At 42.8% G+C, this 19,526-nt stretch overlaps 1 protein-coding gene and 1 pseudogene across 4 annotated transcripts in view; both read left to right on the plus strand.

Annotated features, from left to right (window-relative positions):
• Positions 1–19,526, plus strand: part of uvssa (UV-stimulated scaffold protein A) — a 100,547-nt gene that overhangs the window by 52,347 nt on the left and 28,674 nt on the right. For all 4 annotated transcript variants that reach the window (XM_070866889.1, XM_070866890.1, XM_070866891.1 and 1 more), the window contains exon 10: positions 7,490–7,672. In XM_070866889.1, coding sequence (XP_070722990.1) covers positions 7,490–7,672 — 183 coding nt within the window. The remainder of the gene's footprint in view (positions 1–7,489; positions 7,673–19,526) is intronic.
• LOC139252661 (U2 spliceosomal RNA) lies at positions 15,199–15,437 on the plus strand (annotated as a pseudogene).

The following is a 19,526-nucleotide window of genomic DNA, read 5'->3' on the forward strand; positions in this document are numbered from 1 at the left end:
TATATAAATTAGCACACATAAATCCGAAAAACTTAAGTTTGAGGCTTAAAAATTCTGATACTGGTTTCCCCACCATTATAGTTGTTAAGTGAGTAATTATTTATAGCTGGAGCTACAGTGGTAAATATAGCTAAAATATTCATTAAACATTGAAATCTGTAAGCATAAAACAAAGGCAGATAAACAACATTTGTATGGTTCTAATAAGTAAAAGTGTGTCAATTCTGCAAAATAATAAAATATCATAGTATAAGAGCTTTACTAGGGACAGTTTGACTCAAGGGAAGCTTTTGATATATGCTAAAAATGATTGTTTCTTTTTTGTACTTTTTACAACAGACAGAGTAGATAGAGAGAAACTGTTCCCATTGACAGAAGGGTCGAGAACCAGAGGACACACATTTAAGGTGTTTGGCAAAAGAACCAAAAGCGATGCAAGAAAAAACTTTTTTATGTAGCAAGTGGTTAAGACCTGGAATACACTTCCTGAAAGGGTGCTGGAGGCAGACTCAATTTTATCTTTCAAAAGGGCATTGGATAAGTATCTGAAGGAAAAATAATTGCAGGGTTACGGGGGAAAGGATGGGGGAGTGGGAGTAGCTGAGAGTCGGCACGGGCTCGGCGAGCCGAAAGGCCGCCTTCCGTGCTGTAACCATTTTATAATATGTCACCCTTCCTATCCACTTCTCTCCAAAAAGCTCTTGTTGTGATATGGGTGCACCTGCACTGATCGCCTTCCCATAAGCGATCATTGTGCATGTGGGTCAGCAAGCTATTCAGTTATGGGGACTCACAACCGAGCCCACTCCAGTTGTCACTCAGTATCCAGATACATACACTTTCAGCAGGAAATAGCGATTGGGGCAGTCGTAGATTATCCCCTTTTTAATCTGGGGCACTGAGGCTAAATCAGCACACAATGCGAATCGAACACGGAATCTTTAAGCTTTGTGGGTACACATATTGGGCCATAGAAGGAGTCCTGAAAAGTAACAATTTCTCTGCAGCAACTCCCCAACGTTTTGATAGTACTTCCATCATTGCAACCTAAGCCAACGAGTCCAAGAGCAGCAGTGTTAATGGGACACCAACACCTCGCAGTTAGAAAGCAAGGGAAGTTCTGCTTTTTATAAATGACTTGTTAAGCCTCAGCTGGAGTATTATGTCCAATTTTGGGCATCACACTTTAGGAAGGAAGTCAAGGTCTTTGGAGAGGGTCCAGAGGAGATTTACCAGAATTATATACCTTGATTACAAAAAGCTTACCACTCTTAAATATAATAGAGGAATATTTTGTAAAGCAAATTATTTTTTAAAAAGGTTATTATTTAAAACTCTGCCTGATTGCACTTGTTCATGGTAGAATTTATGGAGATATGCAAATGAATTTGAGCAGAAACTTTGGGGAGGGGGGGGAAACACTTTTCAAAATGGGAACAATTTTTGGCACAGATTGCGCCCAAAGCAGAAACTCTACCCCTCTGAGTGGTTTCTCAGGTGGCAGAAGATCTCGTATGCATGGGTAACATTCTGCTGTTAACTCTCGATCTGAAGTTACATTTTACCCTCTTCAGTTATTGGAATTCCTTAGACTCTAACCCTGCAGAAGAAGGCCAAACGATAGATTATTGCACACTAAACAGCTGCAGCTGGTTTATGCAGAACGTTTTCTTCTAATTGATCACAAGGAACGAAAGAAGATTTTTTTTTTTATACACTAGGTTGCTGGCACATAAAATGCCCCATCACAAAACAATGGTGGATATAAAATACATCATAGCTTTTAAAATGGAACTATTTGGAAAAAGAATAATTTGAAAATGTATGGAGAAAGGACAGAGGGATGGAAGCCAGCACAGTTGCAATGGGCTGAAAGACCTCCATGTATACTGTAAAATACTATGAAAACTGCAACTTGATCTGCATGAATGGCCGTGCTGTAACCATTCTATGATTCTAAGATATAAATAACTCGCAAGATAACGTTTCAGGTGTGAAACCTCGTCAGAATAATGCTGACTGACCCGCTGGCTGTGTCTAGCATTTTTTGTTTTTGATTTCCAACATCTGTTTTTTGCTTTTTGTTCAAAGCAATTATATAATTGAAACTAGTGCAACCATGGCAGATTAAAGAAGCCTCTCATTGTGAACAACTAGCATTTTGTAGTGCATGAGAACAACGGTCAGGCACCCTTCTTAGAAGATGCTATCTCCAGAATAATTTGAAATGCAGGGTTAGAGTCTAAGGAATTCCAATAACTGAAGAGGGTAAAATGTTATTTCTCGTTGATTAGCAATTACCTAGAGATGGAATTGAAGTAGATCGGGAGTTAACAGCAGAATGTTACCCATGCATAAGAGATCTTAGAGACCCAGATTCCTCAGTAGTGAGGCTTCTGATTGTAGCAGGACGCAGGAGGTACTTTCTGTTGGACAAGACAAAGACAATACAAATTGAATCTTTGTTAATGGATCTGAGGTGCTTTTGAAATTCATGATGTAGTAGCACACTGAAGAAAGCACTGCTGAAATAGATCTTGATCAAGTAATTGTACCGTGGTTTCAGTGACTGAGTTCTTTGAATCGATCCAGTTGAAACAATTTGGCCTTTATGAATTAGTTGAAGGGTTTCAGGTCACTTAGCAGGAACAGATGAAGGAAATGTACCCCAACCAGTTGTGTAATCTATCTGGGAATGTCTGAAACTGACTACTCGTGATGGCCTTGCTAGTAAGACTTGACCTCGAACTAGATGGATGAGGGAGAACAACTAGACAGTTTCTTCATAGTTTCACCAGATTAGTGGAGAGCCGGCAAATAATCTTTTCTTAGACAAATGATTGAAGTAAGGTTTTTATAATCGGTTATCTTTGAGGGAATCTAATCAAGCCCATACAGCTTCATTAGTTTGTTGGCAATGACACTGATAGTGTATATGGCCATAATGATTGTAACTAGATGATCCATCATAATGGCTGCAGAGATATGAGCATTGCTGGTCTCAGGATAGTGACTTTACAGTACCATTGGCGCATTCTTTTTTGTAATAAATGGAAGTCTGCACAAGAGGGCAGACAGTATCTACCAGTTTCAGTTGTATAGTGCATATTTGTTCAGTCTTGTTTTATGTCTAGTTATTTGGATTGACACCATGGCCTCGAGTTTTAGTGAGGGGTGGGTGCGCCATGCCCAATAGTGGGCAGTGCACCAGGCCATGTCGGGAATTTGGAATCTCTGCCAAACTTAACGGCAGGGCCTCATTTAAATGAAACTTCCCGGACTCCCGACCAGATTGACTACCTGCCAAACTGGCGGGCAGGAGGCTGCAACCGGGGACCTGTGGGAACGGTCTCTGGCAGTCAGTGGACTGGGGGTTCCCTTAACATCAGGCTAAGGATCGAGCGGGTGGGAATTCCTTCTTCGTGATCAGATTGGAAGCGGGCAACGGCTGGGGATTTTTTCTTTTTGATGCGTGATTGGGGGGATGGCAGTGCTGATGATTCCCTGAAGATCGGGGGTGGGGTGGGGGGCAAGTCCAAGGACTCCTGGCGGGGGGGTGAATTGTGGAGCACTTCTGGTCCTCCTGGTCCACAAGGAGTTCGAGGAGAGGTAAAGTTTTAAAACTTACCTGGGCCTCTTCTGGTCAGTCGGCTCCTCACATCAGGTTTCTGCTACAGACTGCACACAAGTCCCCCTGCATTGAAGTAAAATTGCATAGAAGCACCAATGATATAATCAGGCCGCGACTTTTAAATTTTAAGTAAGTCCCTGCCTACTTTTAGCAGGCGCTTGTCCAGTCTAGGTTCTGGATCGCTACTGTTAATATTATGGTGATCGAGAACGCAGCAGGTTATTGATTTTTATGATAACTTCTCGCCCGACCGTTTCCTGCTCATCCGGGGTGGTTGTGAGGGGTTAAAATCGAGGCCCATATGTCCTGTAATTATTAGTTATTAATGTTGAGATGGGTATAATCCATCAATTCAATGTGCTAATGTGGCATCACAATAACTTTGTGTATTTATCATGTTAAACTGCTACAATCTGCAGTTCAGGGTTCAATTGAAGTTACTATTGTAACATATTATAAACTGTCTTAACTTTGAAGGCACTTGCCAATTATGTATGTAGCAAAATATTTGAGCAAGTTATTTTCTAAATGAAATAGGATTTAAGCAAGACAAGTCAGCCTTGCAATTAATTTCAATTCAGTTTTCAGTAAGAAACTGCTATTCAATTAAATAAGGCTCCCAGTTCACTGGTCACAAGGTAAAACTAAAAGAGATGGTAAAGCAGAATATTTATTGGTTGAAAACTACTAATAGTATATGTCATATCAATTGTGAACACATGCTCACCAGGATGAAAACGTGTTAGAGAATCCTTGATGCTGTTATATGTCAGTGTTGTTTCTGATGACTGCTTTAAAATACCCTTTTCTCCTTAAAGATTATCTTCAAGCTGTTCCAAATCTTGCCACTGATTTGCTTATACCTTTATTAGCGAAAGTGCTGTCTTAACCCCTCCAAATGTGGTGTTGTCCTCAAAAACTGAGAACACCCTCTTCCCTGGGCCGAGTAGAAATTCCATTGTTCAAATTGCAGAAACAGCACTTCTATCCATGACCTAATCAAAATACTTCGTCGACAATGAAACTATGCCAATAAAATTCTGAAGGAAAAATTGTTTGGTGAGCCACCCCTAGTTGTTAAGTTTGGAATTGAAGGATAGAGAGCAGGACATTTTTGGGTTTGTTCTCAGTTAGCTGGTGAAAGGGCTTTTACAATTTGCCTCAGTGCCCATGTGCTCGAGAAGAAGAGAAAATCAGCAAGGGTTTACACTTGCAATTGTTTTTCAGTGACCCTTTCTGAAAATATGTGTGTTTAGACATGAAGTGAGCACATGATTGAGTTTGGGTGCGATTCTCCCCATGGTTGAATAGTTTACTAACTCTCCTTGTCCAGGTACATGCATGAACAATGACAACTATGGAGAAGTACTGGAAAACTGCTACCGCCATGGAATTGCATCCCAGGAAGAGTCAGAGTCTTCATGAGAAGGGGAAATAAAGATTTGCTATAAATTCTGTTGTGCTTCAACCTATCTGTTGGGCAGACATAATCAATTTTACAGTACATAAGCATTTGTTGTACAATTTAAACATGCAAGAAAGATGCAAATAATCTATAAAAGGGGCAATAGGCAAATATATTCTGGGATTTGTACAGAAAGAAAAAAAGTGACTTGCATTTATATAGCACCTTTCATGACCTCGGTACGTCCCAAAGCACTTTCCAGCCAATAAAGTACTTTTTGAAGTGTCGTCACTGTTGTAATGTAGGAAACGCAGCAGCCAATTTGCGCACAGCAGGCTCCCACAAACAGCAATGTGATAATGACCCGATGTTTTAGTGATGTTGCTTGAGGGATAAATATTGGCTAGAACACCGGGGATAACTCCCATGCTCTTCTTCGAAATAGTGCCATAGGATCTTTTACATCCACCGAAGAGAACAGACAGGCCCTCGGTTTAACATCTCATCCGAAAGACGGCACCTCCGACAGTGCAATACTCCCTCAGTATACACTGGAGTATCAGCCGAGATTTTTGTGCTCACATCTCTGGAGTGGAACTTGAATCCACAATCTTCTGACTTTGAGGCGAGAGTGCTACTAACTGAGCCACGACTGACGAGTATAAAATCAAGGAAGCATTAAATTTCTATAACATTTTTGTTAGGGTGCAGTTGGAGTACTGTGTGGAGTTCTGAGTACCATTTATGGGAAGGATATTGGGCCATGGAAAAGGCAGATTCATGAGAATGACACCAGAATGAGAGCATAGAGATATGAAGAAAGCCTCTAAAAATTGCTTTTTTCACTAGAATAGAGAAGGTTACAGTGGCATCTAATATAAGTTTTTTCAAGATTAGGAACGGTTTTCAAAGAGTAAATAGTGAAACATTGGCTGGGAAGCTGGGAATTCACTCAGAGATGCTCCTGTTCCGCTGCTGGAAGTGTGTCGGAAGCCCCGTTTATGTGCAAATGGTGTCGCCACCACACTTCCAACAGTCACAGCTCCGGAATTCCCAGCCATTGTATCTACTGGTTAATAAAATGGTAATAGGAGGGCATATATTTTCAATAATCAATCGAAAAATAAAGGGGCAAGTTAGAAGAATTCTTTTCACGCCATCATAGGCAGTCCCTCGAAATCGGTGCTCGAAGACTTGCTTCCAAGATAAGTAATTGAAAAGGAAGAATAAAAAAGCATGCAGAGAAAGGAGGGAAATAAAATTAGAGTAGCTAGTTCCAGTTGAAGACCGAGCACCGGCAAAGGCCTCCTACCCTGTAATTTCAATGGTGCCTGATTTGAACAAGACTGGATATGTAACCAAAAATAAAAATTACTCGTTACAGAATTTTAAAATCAAGCGGAGTACACACAAAAATGATATAATAAGTGTAATCTATCCATGCCTGTTGACCTGTAGTATCTAATTGTACCTGAGAATTCATGAATTACTTTGGTACTATTAGCCTTCAGAGGATCAAAGTAGCACTTGTGTAGCTCATTCGGTTTAGAATTTTCAATTTCCTTTTCTATTTACTAAGTGTCAGCTTAGTTCAGCTGGTAGCATTCTCAGCTCTGCGTGACAAGTTATGGGTTCAATCCACATTCCAGCACTTGACCATTACAGTGCTGAGGGTGTGTGGCATTGTTGGAGGTGCCATTTTCGTGGATAAGGCATTAAACCGAGGTCCCATCTGCCTGTTCAGATGGATATAAAGATCTTAGTACTATTCAAAGAGCAGGGAGTTGTCCTGGAGTCCTGAATAACATTCCGTTTAATAATATAATCCAAAAAACAACAGATGAAGTGGTGATTTATTTTATTTGCTGTTTGCTGTACACAGTTCACTGTACCCATTTGCCTTCAGTGACTGCACTTCAAAAGTAAATTGCTGGTTATGAAGAGGTTTTGTGACATCCTGGGGGCACGACAAGATATTTAAATTAAAAAATCGTTTATAGTTTGCTCTTAGTTTGCACATTTCTGAAAACGTAATGTTCAAATGTACATTGGATTTCTTCCTCCATTTAAAAGAAAAGCTTGTATGGGCTTTCATGTGTTTAAATGTTGTTGGTTACTGTTGAAGTAAAATTGCTGGGGAAGAAAAATGATGGGAAAAAAAGATGGCTGGTAAAATTTGTCGTTGTACCTTTTTAGTTGTCACTCTTCTAAATTGTGTCTACTTTTATTTTCTCCTGAGTGACCTCCAGAATTATCTATAATCCTTGGAGTAAGTTGCTTGATGGAAACTTCATCAAATTCACTGGCGAGTTGTAATGTGTATAATGACAGTGTTAGTCAAAGTGGGTCTGCATTAATGTGAATGTTAGTGCAAAGGTTAATGAAACTAGAACAGTGATTGTGCAGCACATTATCTTCTATTGATTTTTTTAATATATACGTTCTTCCAACAGCCTGCCTGGAACCTCCGAGGGAGCAGACACATGGGCATCTACATCAGCAGGACCTGAATTGTCCAATGAACATGACAATAAAAGGAAAAGGGAAGAAGAGATAGAAAAAGCTCCTGTGGTGCCTTTTGGGATAGACCTTTACTACTGGGGAAAAGAACAGACAACAACTGGCAGAATTCTCAAGTAATTTATTTTTCTGATTCATTTTTGTTGTTGCAGTGCTGAATAATTGCGGATTCAGGATTACCATAATGACATGAGTGGGGAGAGTTTATATAGCATTGTTTATAATTTGAGATTCGCAAGTGTCATCATTTTCTTTGAAGTGAAGACATCATGTGGATAGTGGCCCTTTTATAATTTCACATGAGTTTCTAGAATGTTGCTCAACATATCCAACAACAACAACTTGTATTTATATAGCATCTTTAACATAGTAAAACGTCCCAAGGCGCTTCACAGGAGTGTAATAAGACAAAAATTTAACACTGAGCCACATAAGAAATTACGACAGATGACCAAAAGGTTGGTCAAAGAGGTAAGTTTTAAGGAGCATCTTAAAGGAGGATAGAGAGGTTTAGGGAGGGAATTCCAGAGCTTAGGGCCTAGGCAGCTGAAGGCACGGCCACCGAAGGTTGAGCGATTATAATCAGGGATGCTCAAGAGGGCAGAATTACAGGAGTGGGGGGGATGGTTGTGAGGCTGAAGGAGATTACAGAGATAGGGAGGGGCGAGGCCATGGAGGGATTTGTAAATAAGGATGCGAATTTTGAAATCAAGGTGTTGGTTAACCAGGAGCCAATGTAGGTCAACAAGCAAAAGGGTTGATGGGTGAGCGGGACTTGGTGCGAGTTAGGACACGGCTAGCCGAGTTTGGGATCACCTTGAGTTTCTGCAGAGCAGCAATCACTAAAGTCGATAGAATGTGGACTAACCACAGCCAACACAATTGAATACAAGTCAGGAAATCATGCTCCGACTGTACTGTGGTTGGACCACACCTTGAGTAATGTGTCCTGTTATGGTCACCTAACGACACAAGGGAGATATGCAAGCAATGCAGAAAAAAGTCAAAATGCTGATTCCTAGTGTTGGATGTCTAAAATATCAGGAAAAAGAGGTGATCTTCTATAGATATATCAGATTGTTAAGGGAATGGAAAAGGTAGACCCAGAAAATTGTGTTAAATTAAATTGTAAGAATAGCAAAGGATTAATCAATATGTGAAATAGACTCTGGATAGAAGAGCGGAGACAAAAATCATTTAAGAACCAATTGGATGCTGAAATTGTCGGACTGTAGGGCCGTTCTGGTGGATAAACTAAAATGGGTCAAATGCCCTTTGCCATGTGAACTAGTAACGGTGAAATTACCTCCTCCCCCCCATTCATTGAGTGACGCAGAGAATTCCATCCATAGTTGCAGCAAGGAAGAATTTCTTTCCTGCTGATAAACAAAAATGGTTATGTCTTTAGTTCTACTGCTCCAACCCTCCTGCTCCTACCATAGTGAAATGTCTGTGGCATGATGTATTGATGGATTAGTTGCATTTACATACCAAGTCCTTTGGGTTTGGGTTCACCTCAGTGATTCTCCATGTAGTGAGCTCGTTATGAGGCAAGGTGGAGAGCGACAAACGGAAAATCCAAAGCAAATGGGATTCTGAGATTTATGTACAGGGGAATTGAATATTAAAGCAAGGAAGTGATAATATATACAAGAATTAAACCGCAATTAGAGTTTTACATGTAGTTTTGGGCAGCACATTATAGAAAAGGTATTGGGATCATGCAAACATAGAAACATAGAAAATAGGTGCAGGAGTAGGCCATTCGGCCCTTCGAGCCTGCAGCACCATTCAGTAAGACCATGGCTGATCATTCACCTTAATACCCCTTTCCTGCTTTCTCTTCATACCCCTTGATCCCTTTAGCCGTAACGGCCATATCTAACTCCTCCTTGAATATATCCAATGAACTGGCATCAATGAGTCTCTACGGTAGAGAATTCCACAGGTTAACAACTCTCTTGAGTGAAGAAGTTTCTCCTCATCTCAGTCCTAAATGACTTACCCCTTATCCTTAGACTATGTTCCCTAGTTCTGGACTTCCCCAACATCGGGAACATTATTCCTGCATCTAACCTGTCCAGTCCCGTCAGAATTTTATATGTTTCTATGAGATCCCCTCTCATCCTTCTAAACTCCAGTGAATACAGGCCCAGTTGTTCCAGTCTCTCCTCATATGCCAGTCCTGCCATCCCGGGAATCAGTCTGGTGAACCTTCGCTGCACTCCCTCAATAGCAAGAACGTCCTTCCTCAGATTAGGAGACCAAAACTGAACACAATATTCCAGGTGAGGCCTCACTAAGGCCCTGTACAACTGCAGTAAGACCTCCCTGCTCCTATACTCAAATCCCCTTGCTATGAAGGCCAACATACCATTTACCTTCTTCACCGTCTGCTGTACCTGCATGCCACCTTTCAATGACTGATGTATCATGACACCCAGGTCTTGATGCACCTCCCCTTTTCCTAATCTGCCGGCCATTCAGATAATATTCTGCCTTCGTGTTTTTGCCACCAAAGTAGATAACCTCACATTTATCCACATTATACTGCATCTGCCATGCGTTTGCCCACTCGCCTAACCTGTCCAAGTCACCCTGCAGCCTCTTAGTGTCCTCCTCACAGCTCACACCGCCACCCAGCTTAGTGTCGTCTGCAAACTTGGAGATATTACACTCAATTCCTTCATCCAAATCATTGATGTATATTGTAAATAGCTGGACTCAGCTCCACTTACCCGCCCGCTCCCCATAACCCTTAATTCTCTTATTGGTTAAAAATCTATCTATCTGTGACTTGAATACATTCAATGAGCTAGCCTCAACTGCTTCCTTGGGCAGAGAATTCCACAGATTCACAACCCTCTGGGAGAAGAAATTCCTTCTCAACTCGGTTTTAAATTGGCTCCCCCGTATTTTGAGGCTGTGCCCCCTAGTTCTAGTCTCCCCGACCAGTGGAAACAAGGATAATATCAAGATGAAAGGATAGGGTAATTTTTTCAATATCTCGTTTAGTGGGAAACCTTGTTGGCTGGCAACAGACACTGGAATAAAAACAGATAATGTTCGAAATACTCAGCAGGTCAGGCAGCATCTGTAGAGAGAGAAAGCGTTAACATTTCAGATCGATGACCTTTCGTCAGAACTGGAAAAAATTAGAGATATACTAGCCTTTAAACAAGTGCAAGGGCAGGGAAATTGGGGAGAGGAGGAAAGAATAAAAGGGAAGGTCTGTAATAGAGTACGAGGCAAGAGAGATTAAATGACAAAAGGAATGATTGTACAAAGCAAAAGGAGATCCGGTATCTACCACCACCTTCTTTTCTATGGTCGTAGCAAAGCAAATCAAATGTCAATATCTAAGTTGGATATCCAGGCCAAAGCTTCCAGCGTGGATATCTTGAACATATAAGAACATATAAGAACATATTAGAATTCGGAACAGGAGTAGGCCATCTAGCCCCTCGAGCCTGCTCCGCCATTTAACAAGATCATGGCTGATCTGGCCGTGGACTCAGCTCCACTTACCCGCCCGCTCCCCATAACCCTTAATTCTCTTATTGGTTAAAAATCTATCTATCTGTGACTTGAATACATTCAATGAGCTAGCCTCAACTGCTTCCTTGGGCAGAGAATTCCACAGATTCACAACCCTCTGGGAGAAGAAATTCCTTCTCAACTCGGTTTTAAATTGGCTCCCCCGTATTTTGAGGCTGTGCCCCCTAGTTCTAGTCTCCCCGACCAGTGGAAACAATCTCTCTGCCTCTATCCTGTCTATCCCTTTCATTATTTTAAATATTTCTATAAGATCACCCCTCATCCTTCTGAACTCCAACGAGTGAAGACCCAGTCTACTCAATCTATCATCATAAGATAACCCCCTCATCTCTGGAATCAGCCTCGTGAATCGTCTCTGTACCCCCTCCAAAGCTAGTATATCCTTCCTTAAGAAAGGTGACCAAAACTGCACGCAGTACTCCAGGTGCGGCCTCACCAATACCCTGTACAGTTGCAGCAGGACCTCCCTGCTTTTGTACTCCATCCCTCTCGCAATGAAGGCCAACATTCCATTCGCCTTCCTGATTACCTGCTGCACCTGCAAATTAACTTTTTGGGATTCTTGTCGGCTGCCTGCAAATTTCCTCTGATAGCAATGCTCAATGATGTACTCCAGGGTCTGATTAGGAGCTGCACAGTCACATGATGCGGATACGTTAATCTTCCATCAATGGAGAAGGTGGCAGCATCTACCATGATCAGTTCTGAGGTGTTTGATGGTTGTCAACTGTTTACGAGGAAGGTTTAATCCTTCAGGTTGTACTGTGAGATCCTCTATAAGGAATCCATTCCGTATGCAGGTATCGCAGTTCTTCCAAGCATTTTGCCATCAGTCATCAAGGCTGAGGGGAGATCGCTGAAGGGCTTCGGCGACAGTCCAAAATGGCCTTCTAGATTTGAGATTTATTGGTGGTAGGTTGTTCAAATCGGCCTGGATCGGCATGTCTTTGTTGGTGTAGCGGTTGTATTCTCTGAGACTGCATATTTGCGGTGTAGGTGTGGTGGTGAGATGTTTGCAAGCATGGGGAGCCAGTGTTGGTGTTGATAAAAGCATACCGGTTATAGTTCTCATAGTAGAATTCAGCTAGACATCAATGGATTTGACATGCAGACTTGATAGCCATGCCGAAAGCAGTACCCTGCTGTAGAGTACACCAGGGTGAGTGCTGCCGTATGGAGGGTTTGAGCACCTGCTCCTCGTGTGGATCCGGCGAATTTCTGGATAAAGTTGACCCTACTCTTTAGTTTCTTCCCAACGTTCTGGAGATGTTGTCTATATGACAGGATGTGATCAAGCATGACTCCTAAATAGGAGGGGCTATTGGCATGGTTTACCTCTCCGCCGCAGAAGGAGACTTTCAGAGCTTAGTTTGCTTATGGGTGTTGAGGTGGAATGTCAAGGTGACAGTCATTTGTGGATTTGACCGAAGTCACCATCGGTGAAAGTAGGTCTCCATCCTCTGTAAATCACTTGTCAGGGTCTCCTCGGTGATGAACAGATTCATGTTTTGTGTGGCCAAGGCAATGCCATCAGCATATACGAACTTTCAGGACTCTGTTTCGGGCAGGTCACTGGTATAAATGTTGAATAACATGGGTGCCAGGACAGAACCCTTGAGAGTACATTGTTCAAGGTCCTCTACTCTTCTGGGTGCCAGAGGGGGTGGATGATAGCTTTCTCGTGACCCACCCTGTTACATGATCTTAGCTCTTAGATCACAACTAATGTTGTCTCACAGGGCACCGAACTTGTTGTTAAATTGACCTTCCGGTGACAGTAGCAAACCAAGCAAATCGACCGATCCCCTCCAACGAAAACTATATGTAGGCCCAGCCATCCGAATATGCCAACTTAACATCGAAGGCATCTCTTGTTCAAAATACGAATACCTTGAAAGGTTACTGAAGAAACACAGCGTCAGTGTTCTGGTGCTTCAAGAAACACACATTGAACACATCCACCAGTTTGACACAAGAGGACGGATCATAGAATTTGACCTATACGCTTTCAATAACCACCCCAAATATGGCCTGGCTTGCTGTGTTAAACAAGACATTGAAGGCTGCACTGAACTTGAGCATACCAATATTAGAAACATAGAAAATAGGTGCAGGAGTCGGCCATTCGGCCCTTCGAGCCTGCACCGCCATTCAATAAGATCATGGCTGATCATTCCCTCAGTACCCCTTTTCTGCTTTCTCTCCATACCCCTTGATCCCCTTAGCCATAAGGGCCATATCTAACTCCCCCTTGAATATTTCCAATGAACTGGCATCAACAACTCTCTGTGGCAGGGAATTCCACAGGTTAACAACTCTCTGAGTGAAGAAGTTTCTCCTCATCTCAGTCCTAAATGGCCTACCCCTTATCCTAAGACTATGTCCCTGGGTTCTGGACTTCCCCAACATTGGGAACATTCTTCCCGCATCTAACCTGTCCAGTCCCGTCAGAATCTTATACGTTTCTATGAGATCCCCTCTCATCCTTCTAAACTCCAATGAATAAAGGCTCAGTTGTTCCAGTCTCTCCTCATATGACAGTCCAGCCATCCCTGGAATCAGTCTGGTGAACCTTCGCTGCACTCCCTCAATAGCAAGAACGTCCTTCCTCAGATTGAGTTTTCACTACAGCAATATGCGTAGGAGAGCTAATAATCTCCAATGTCTACAAACCACCACTTGTACTGTGCCCTCACCCACTGCTCCCTCCTAGTCAATATCCACCCATATATCTCTGAGCCTTTAATAGCCACCACACAATGTGGGGCTATGCAGATGCCAACTATAATGGAGAAACAATTGTACAGTGCACTTCACTAAAGAATAAATTCCTCCTTTTTGACGTCAAAGATTGAGGTACATTTCATTCGTCAAAAAGGCAGAGAGATTATCACCCAGACCTATGTTTCCCCTCTAAAGACAACAAAGGAAACCCAATCACCGGCTCCAGAACTGTACCCGACGACTTTCCCAACAATCAACACAGGCCCTCAATCATCAACGGTGGCATCGAAACTCCTGTCATTGCATCAACACCGAAACCACGATGGAACTTCAAAAAAGCAGACTGGGAAACCTTCCAACGGTCAATTAACACCATCAGGTGGGTTCAACCAACCACCAATGCCTTCAATAGATTTATATGAATTATTAAAGCTGCCGCAAAATGCAAAACCTCGGAGGTTTAGAAAGACATGTATTCCTTGTTGGACGGAAGGAAGTGAGGCTCTCTACCAGGAGTATTCTCTGAAGAAGAACCCAGCCACAGCCACCGCAGTGCTGGAGTCCTTGAACTCGGCGAGACGTGAAAGGTGGAGGAGCCTTTCGGAAAAGACTAACTTCTCTCATTCCGGCAGGAAAGCATGGGCCCTGCTCTGTCAACTTGGTGGGGCAAACCCCACCTATAAACACAGGACGACTATCGGAGCGGATGCCATTGCATTCCACTTGATTCAAACATCAAAGGCTCCGGTGAACAAAGGATTTCGACGCCATGTGGCAGCATCAAGATCATCAACTATGTCTGATCCATTCACCTTGGATGAATTAAACGCAGCCCTGTCGACAACCAAATCTGGAAAAGCTGCTGGCCCAGATGGTATTTACTGAGAATTCGAAAAAGCATTGGGACCCAAAGCAAAAAGATGGTTGACTTTCTTCTCTGAGGTACTAGCAACTGGCAAAATTCCACCTATTTGGAGGGAGATTAAAATAATTGCCCTCCTGAAGCAGGGGAAGAATGCTTGTGAAGCCTCCAGCTACTGCCAAGTTCTTTACATTGCACTTATTATAAAGTACTGGAGAGGCTAGTACTCCACAGACTAGCCCCCATCATTGAGCCAACTATTCCGAAGGAGCAAGCGGGCTTCCGGAGCGGTTGTAACTGCTGCGACCAAGTGGTAGCTTTAACAACGTACATCAAAGTAGGCTTCCAGCGCCAGCTCAAGACCACCGTAGCACTCGTGGACTTGTCAGCGGCATATGACACAGTAAGGAAGCATGGAATGCTTTTCAAGCTCTCCACAATTTTTGCCCTGCAGAACAACGATCCATCTTCTCAATCCATGCTTAGGTATGTACTAAACTCACTTTCATTGCCTTTTGGCTAAGATCATGCGTAACTGACCTGACAGGGGAGTAACCATGACCCCAACGTGGTTCTCCCTGGATCAGGAAGGTGGTTCTCCTATGCTTTTTGGAAATAGGAGGTGGGTGGGGTGGTTTGACCCATCCACCTCCACGGAGTTGTGTGGGGGACCTGACCCATCCACCTCCATGGCACGAACCTGGTATTGCAGTACTTCCAGGAACGGTGCTTGGGCTCTAGGCCTTTTGGCTAAGAGCATTAGCGCAGGGTGATCCTTGATGTGTGCAAGGTGACCTCTGGCGTTTGTGATCTGACAAAGAATTGGAAAGATTGGCTACGATAAAAAAAATATGACACAGTAAGGAAGCATGGAATGCTTTTCAAGCTCTCCACCATTTTTGCCCTGCAGAACAACGATCCATCTTCTCAATCCATGCTTAGGTATGTACTAAACTCACTTTCATTGCCACATCTCTTCCCATTACCATATCCCTTTGTAGAGTTTTTTTTCTCATGCATAGGATAATTAGAATATTGATTACCTTACCAGAAGTAACTATTAAAGCCTAGTCAATCACAGCACTTGAGAGGAAATTAGATAAACACTTGAAGAAAGATGCTAAATAGTATGGGGAAAGAGCAGGAACATTTGAATATGTTGCTTAATTACTGTGAATAGCTTGCTTTTGTACTCAAATGGTGGTGAGTTTAATGCTGTAGTTTAGGCCAGTGTCTATAACCAGTCCAGTAAAATCAGTTATAATGGAATGCTGGTGTATGCTGTACGTTTTCTGAAATTGGAATCCTTGTGGCCTTCGAGAATTTGCATCCATCAGTATGAGCAGGAAGAAGGTTGGAAAGAAATAGTGATGGCCATACTCAATGAATGGTGTTGAACTAGCTAGACTATAGGCTGAAAGAGATTTTGAAGAGCAACAGTCAACAAAGCAACTAAAGGCAAACTATGTTGTCAAATCAGTTGAGTACAAGTCTGAGGTCATCCTACTGAAACTATATCATGCTCTGGTCAAGCCACGCCTTAAGTACTGTGTTCAGTTCTGATCACCAAAGTGCAGGTTTGGAGTCCGTGATGCGATTCTAAATAAATTCTGGATGCAGTCATTTTCTGAAAGCTATAACCTATGTAAAGGTCAATTTTTGATATAAAGATAAGCAGAGAACCCAAAACAGATGATGCCCTGGTATCCTCAAGAAAATGAGTGAGAAAACAGACAAGCAAAAATTGATATTTTAGGAGTTTCATTAATGCAAGAGCTATAGTTAAGGACTAGAGGATAGTGAATGTTCTCCCAAACTTTCAAAAAAGCTTTGAGACAGAACCTGGAAACCAGTTAGCCTAAAACTGCTAATGAAGAAAGTGATTGAGAATGTTACGGATGTTATCAATGTACATTTTAAAAGCATGGAGCCATCAGGATTAGTCAGCATGGAATTAGAAACAATATGATATGCCCAGGGCAAGAAATTTGATGTGATACATCATGCCACAAATTTCTACAATTTACCAACTGTAGTGCAGATTGTTTGAGTAGCACAGTCTGTATCTGCTCAACCACGTCCTCACCACCACTTTTGATGCCCTGGTTCCTATTAAAACAATTACTCTCTCTCACTCTGGCCGTTCCCCCTGGTACAGTTCTCATCTTTACTCCCTTAAGTCCAATGGATGCAGACTTGAACGAATATGGCAAACCACTGGTTTAGGCATTCACTGCCAGATCTGGCTGGACCACATAAAGCCCTTACGGCTAAAGGGATCAAGGGGTATGGAGAGAAAGCAGGAAAGGGGTACTGAGGTGAATGATCAGCCATGATCTTATTGAATGGTGGTGTAGGCTCGAAGGGCCAAATGGCCTACTCTTGCACCTAGTTTCTATGTTTCTAAAGCATTTTTGGCTCTCATCTGCCAAAATTGCTCACAACTGCAAAGCTAAACTCCGGCTTCTATTCTTTACTGCTAACCATCTTTTTAAACCCCTTTCCCCTGACTCCTCCACCCTCTCCTCCAACGCCAAGTGTGTAGAGCTCATGGACTTACTTGTCTCTTGGATTGAAACCATCCAATCAGCTGCCTCTGCCACTTCCCCACTTTCCCCAGCACACCGGGCCAAACATCCTCTGAGGTTCCCCCCATGACCTAGCCTTGAACTCACATCATTCTCCAGTTTCTCTTCGATCTCCCACCATGACCTCTCCGCACTCATCTTCTCCATGAGACCCACTTCCTGTTACCACTAAACTGCTGACCACCTAACTTGCTTTCTGGCTCCCATGTTAGGTGACATCATTGAAGGTTCTCTTTCCTCAGGTACTGTCCCCCTCTCCCTTAAATCTGCATCCATCACCCCTCTCCTCAAAAAAACAACCCTTGACCCCTCTGTCCTTACAAAACTACTGCTCCATCTCCAACCTCCCTTTCCTCTCCAAAGTCACCTGCCAAATCCGTTTCCATCTTTCTCGCAACTCTTTATTTGAATCCCTCCAATCAGGTTTATGCCACAGTACCGAAAGTGCTCTCATCAAAGTCACAAATGACATCCTTTGTGACAAAAGTAAACTATCCTTCCTCATCCTTAACTTGTCTGCAGCCTTTGACACGGTTGACAAATCCATCCTCCTCCAATATCTCTCCACCATTATCCAGCTGGGTGGGACTGCAGTCGCCTGGTTCCATTCTTATCTTTCAAATCATAGCCAGAGAACCACCTGAAATGGCTTCTCTTCCCACTCCCGCATCGTTACCTCTGGTGTCCCCCAAGAATCAATCCTTCGCGCCCTCCTATTTCTCATCGACATGCTGCCCCTTGGCTACATAATCTGAAAACACAGCAACCGTTTCCACATGTATGCTGACAATACCCAGCTCTACCTCACTACCACTTCTCTTAATGCCTCCGCGGTCTCTAAATTGTCAGATTGCTTGTCCAACATCCAGTTTTGGATGGGCAGAAATTTTCTCCTCTTGGGAAGACGGAAGCCAATGTTTTCGGTTCCACCACAAACTCCTTTCCCTAGCCACTGACTGCATCACTCTCCCCAACATCTGCCCACACTTTTGCAACCTTGGTGTCATATTTGACCGGGAATTCATATCCACAACATAACTAAGACCGCCTATTTCCACATTGCCCGTCTCCACCCTTGCCTCAGCTCATAAGAACATGAACATAAGAAATAGGAACAGGAGTAGGCCATACGGCCCCTCGAGCCTGCTCCGCGATTCAGTAAGATCATGGCTGATCTGATCATGGACTCAGCTCCACTTCCCCGCCCGCTCCCCATAATCCCTTATCCCCTTATCGTTTAAAAAACTGTCTACTTCTGTCTTAAATTTATTCAATGTTCTCTGAGGCAGCGAATTCCACAGATCCACAACCCTCTGAGAGAAGAAATTTCTCCTCCTCTGTTTAAAATGGGCGGCCCCTTATTCTAAGATCATGCCCTCTAGTTCTAGTCTCTTTGATTTTTTTCTGCCAAAGTGCATGACCTCACACTTTCCATCAGTGGAACCATCCTCTCTGCATCCTTGTCAAGCCCCCTCATAATCTTATACGTTTCAATAAGATCACCTCTCATTCTTCTGAATTCCAATGAGTAGAGGCCCAAACTATTCAATCTTTCCTCATAAGTCAACCCCCTCATCTCCGGAATCAATCTAGTGAACCTTCTCTGAACTGCCTCCAAAGCAAGTATATCCTTTCGTAAATATGGAAACCAAAACTGCACGCAGTATTCCAGGTGTGGCCTCGCCAATACCTTGTATAACTGTAGCAAGACTTCCCTGCTTTTATACTCCATCCCCTTTGCAATAAAGGCCAAGGTACCATTGGCCTTCCTGATCACTTGCTGTACCTGCATATTATTCTTTTGTGTTTCATGCACAAGTACCTCCAGGTCCCGCTGTACTGCGGCACTTTGCAATCTTTCTCCATTTAAATAATAACTTGCTCTTTAATTTTTTCTGCCAAAGTGCGTGACCTCACACTTTCCAACAATATACTCCATCTGCCAAATTTTTGGCCACTTACTTAGCCTGTCTATGATCTTTTGCAAATTTTTTGAGTCCTCCTCACACATTGCTTTTCCTCCTATCTTTGTATCGTCAACAAACTTGGCTACTTTACATTCAGTCCCTTCTTCCAAGTCGTTAATATAGATTGTAAATAGTTGGAGTTCCAGCACTGATCCCTGCGGCACCTCACTAGTTACTGGTTGTCAACCAGAGAATGAACCATTTATCCTGACTCTCTGTTTCTGTTATTTAGCCAATCCTCTATCCATGCTAATATATTACCCCCAACCCT

This window comes from Pristiophorus japonicus, chromosome 2, assembly GCF_044704955.1.
Source record: "Pristiophorus japonicus isolate sPriJap1 chromosome 2, sPriJap1.hap1, whole genome shotgun sequence".
Lineage (NCBI taxonomy): Eukaryota > Metazoa > Chordata > Chondrichthyes > Pristiophoridae > Pristiophorus > Pristiophorus japonicus.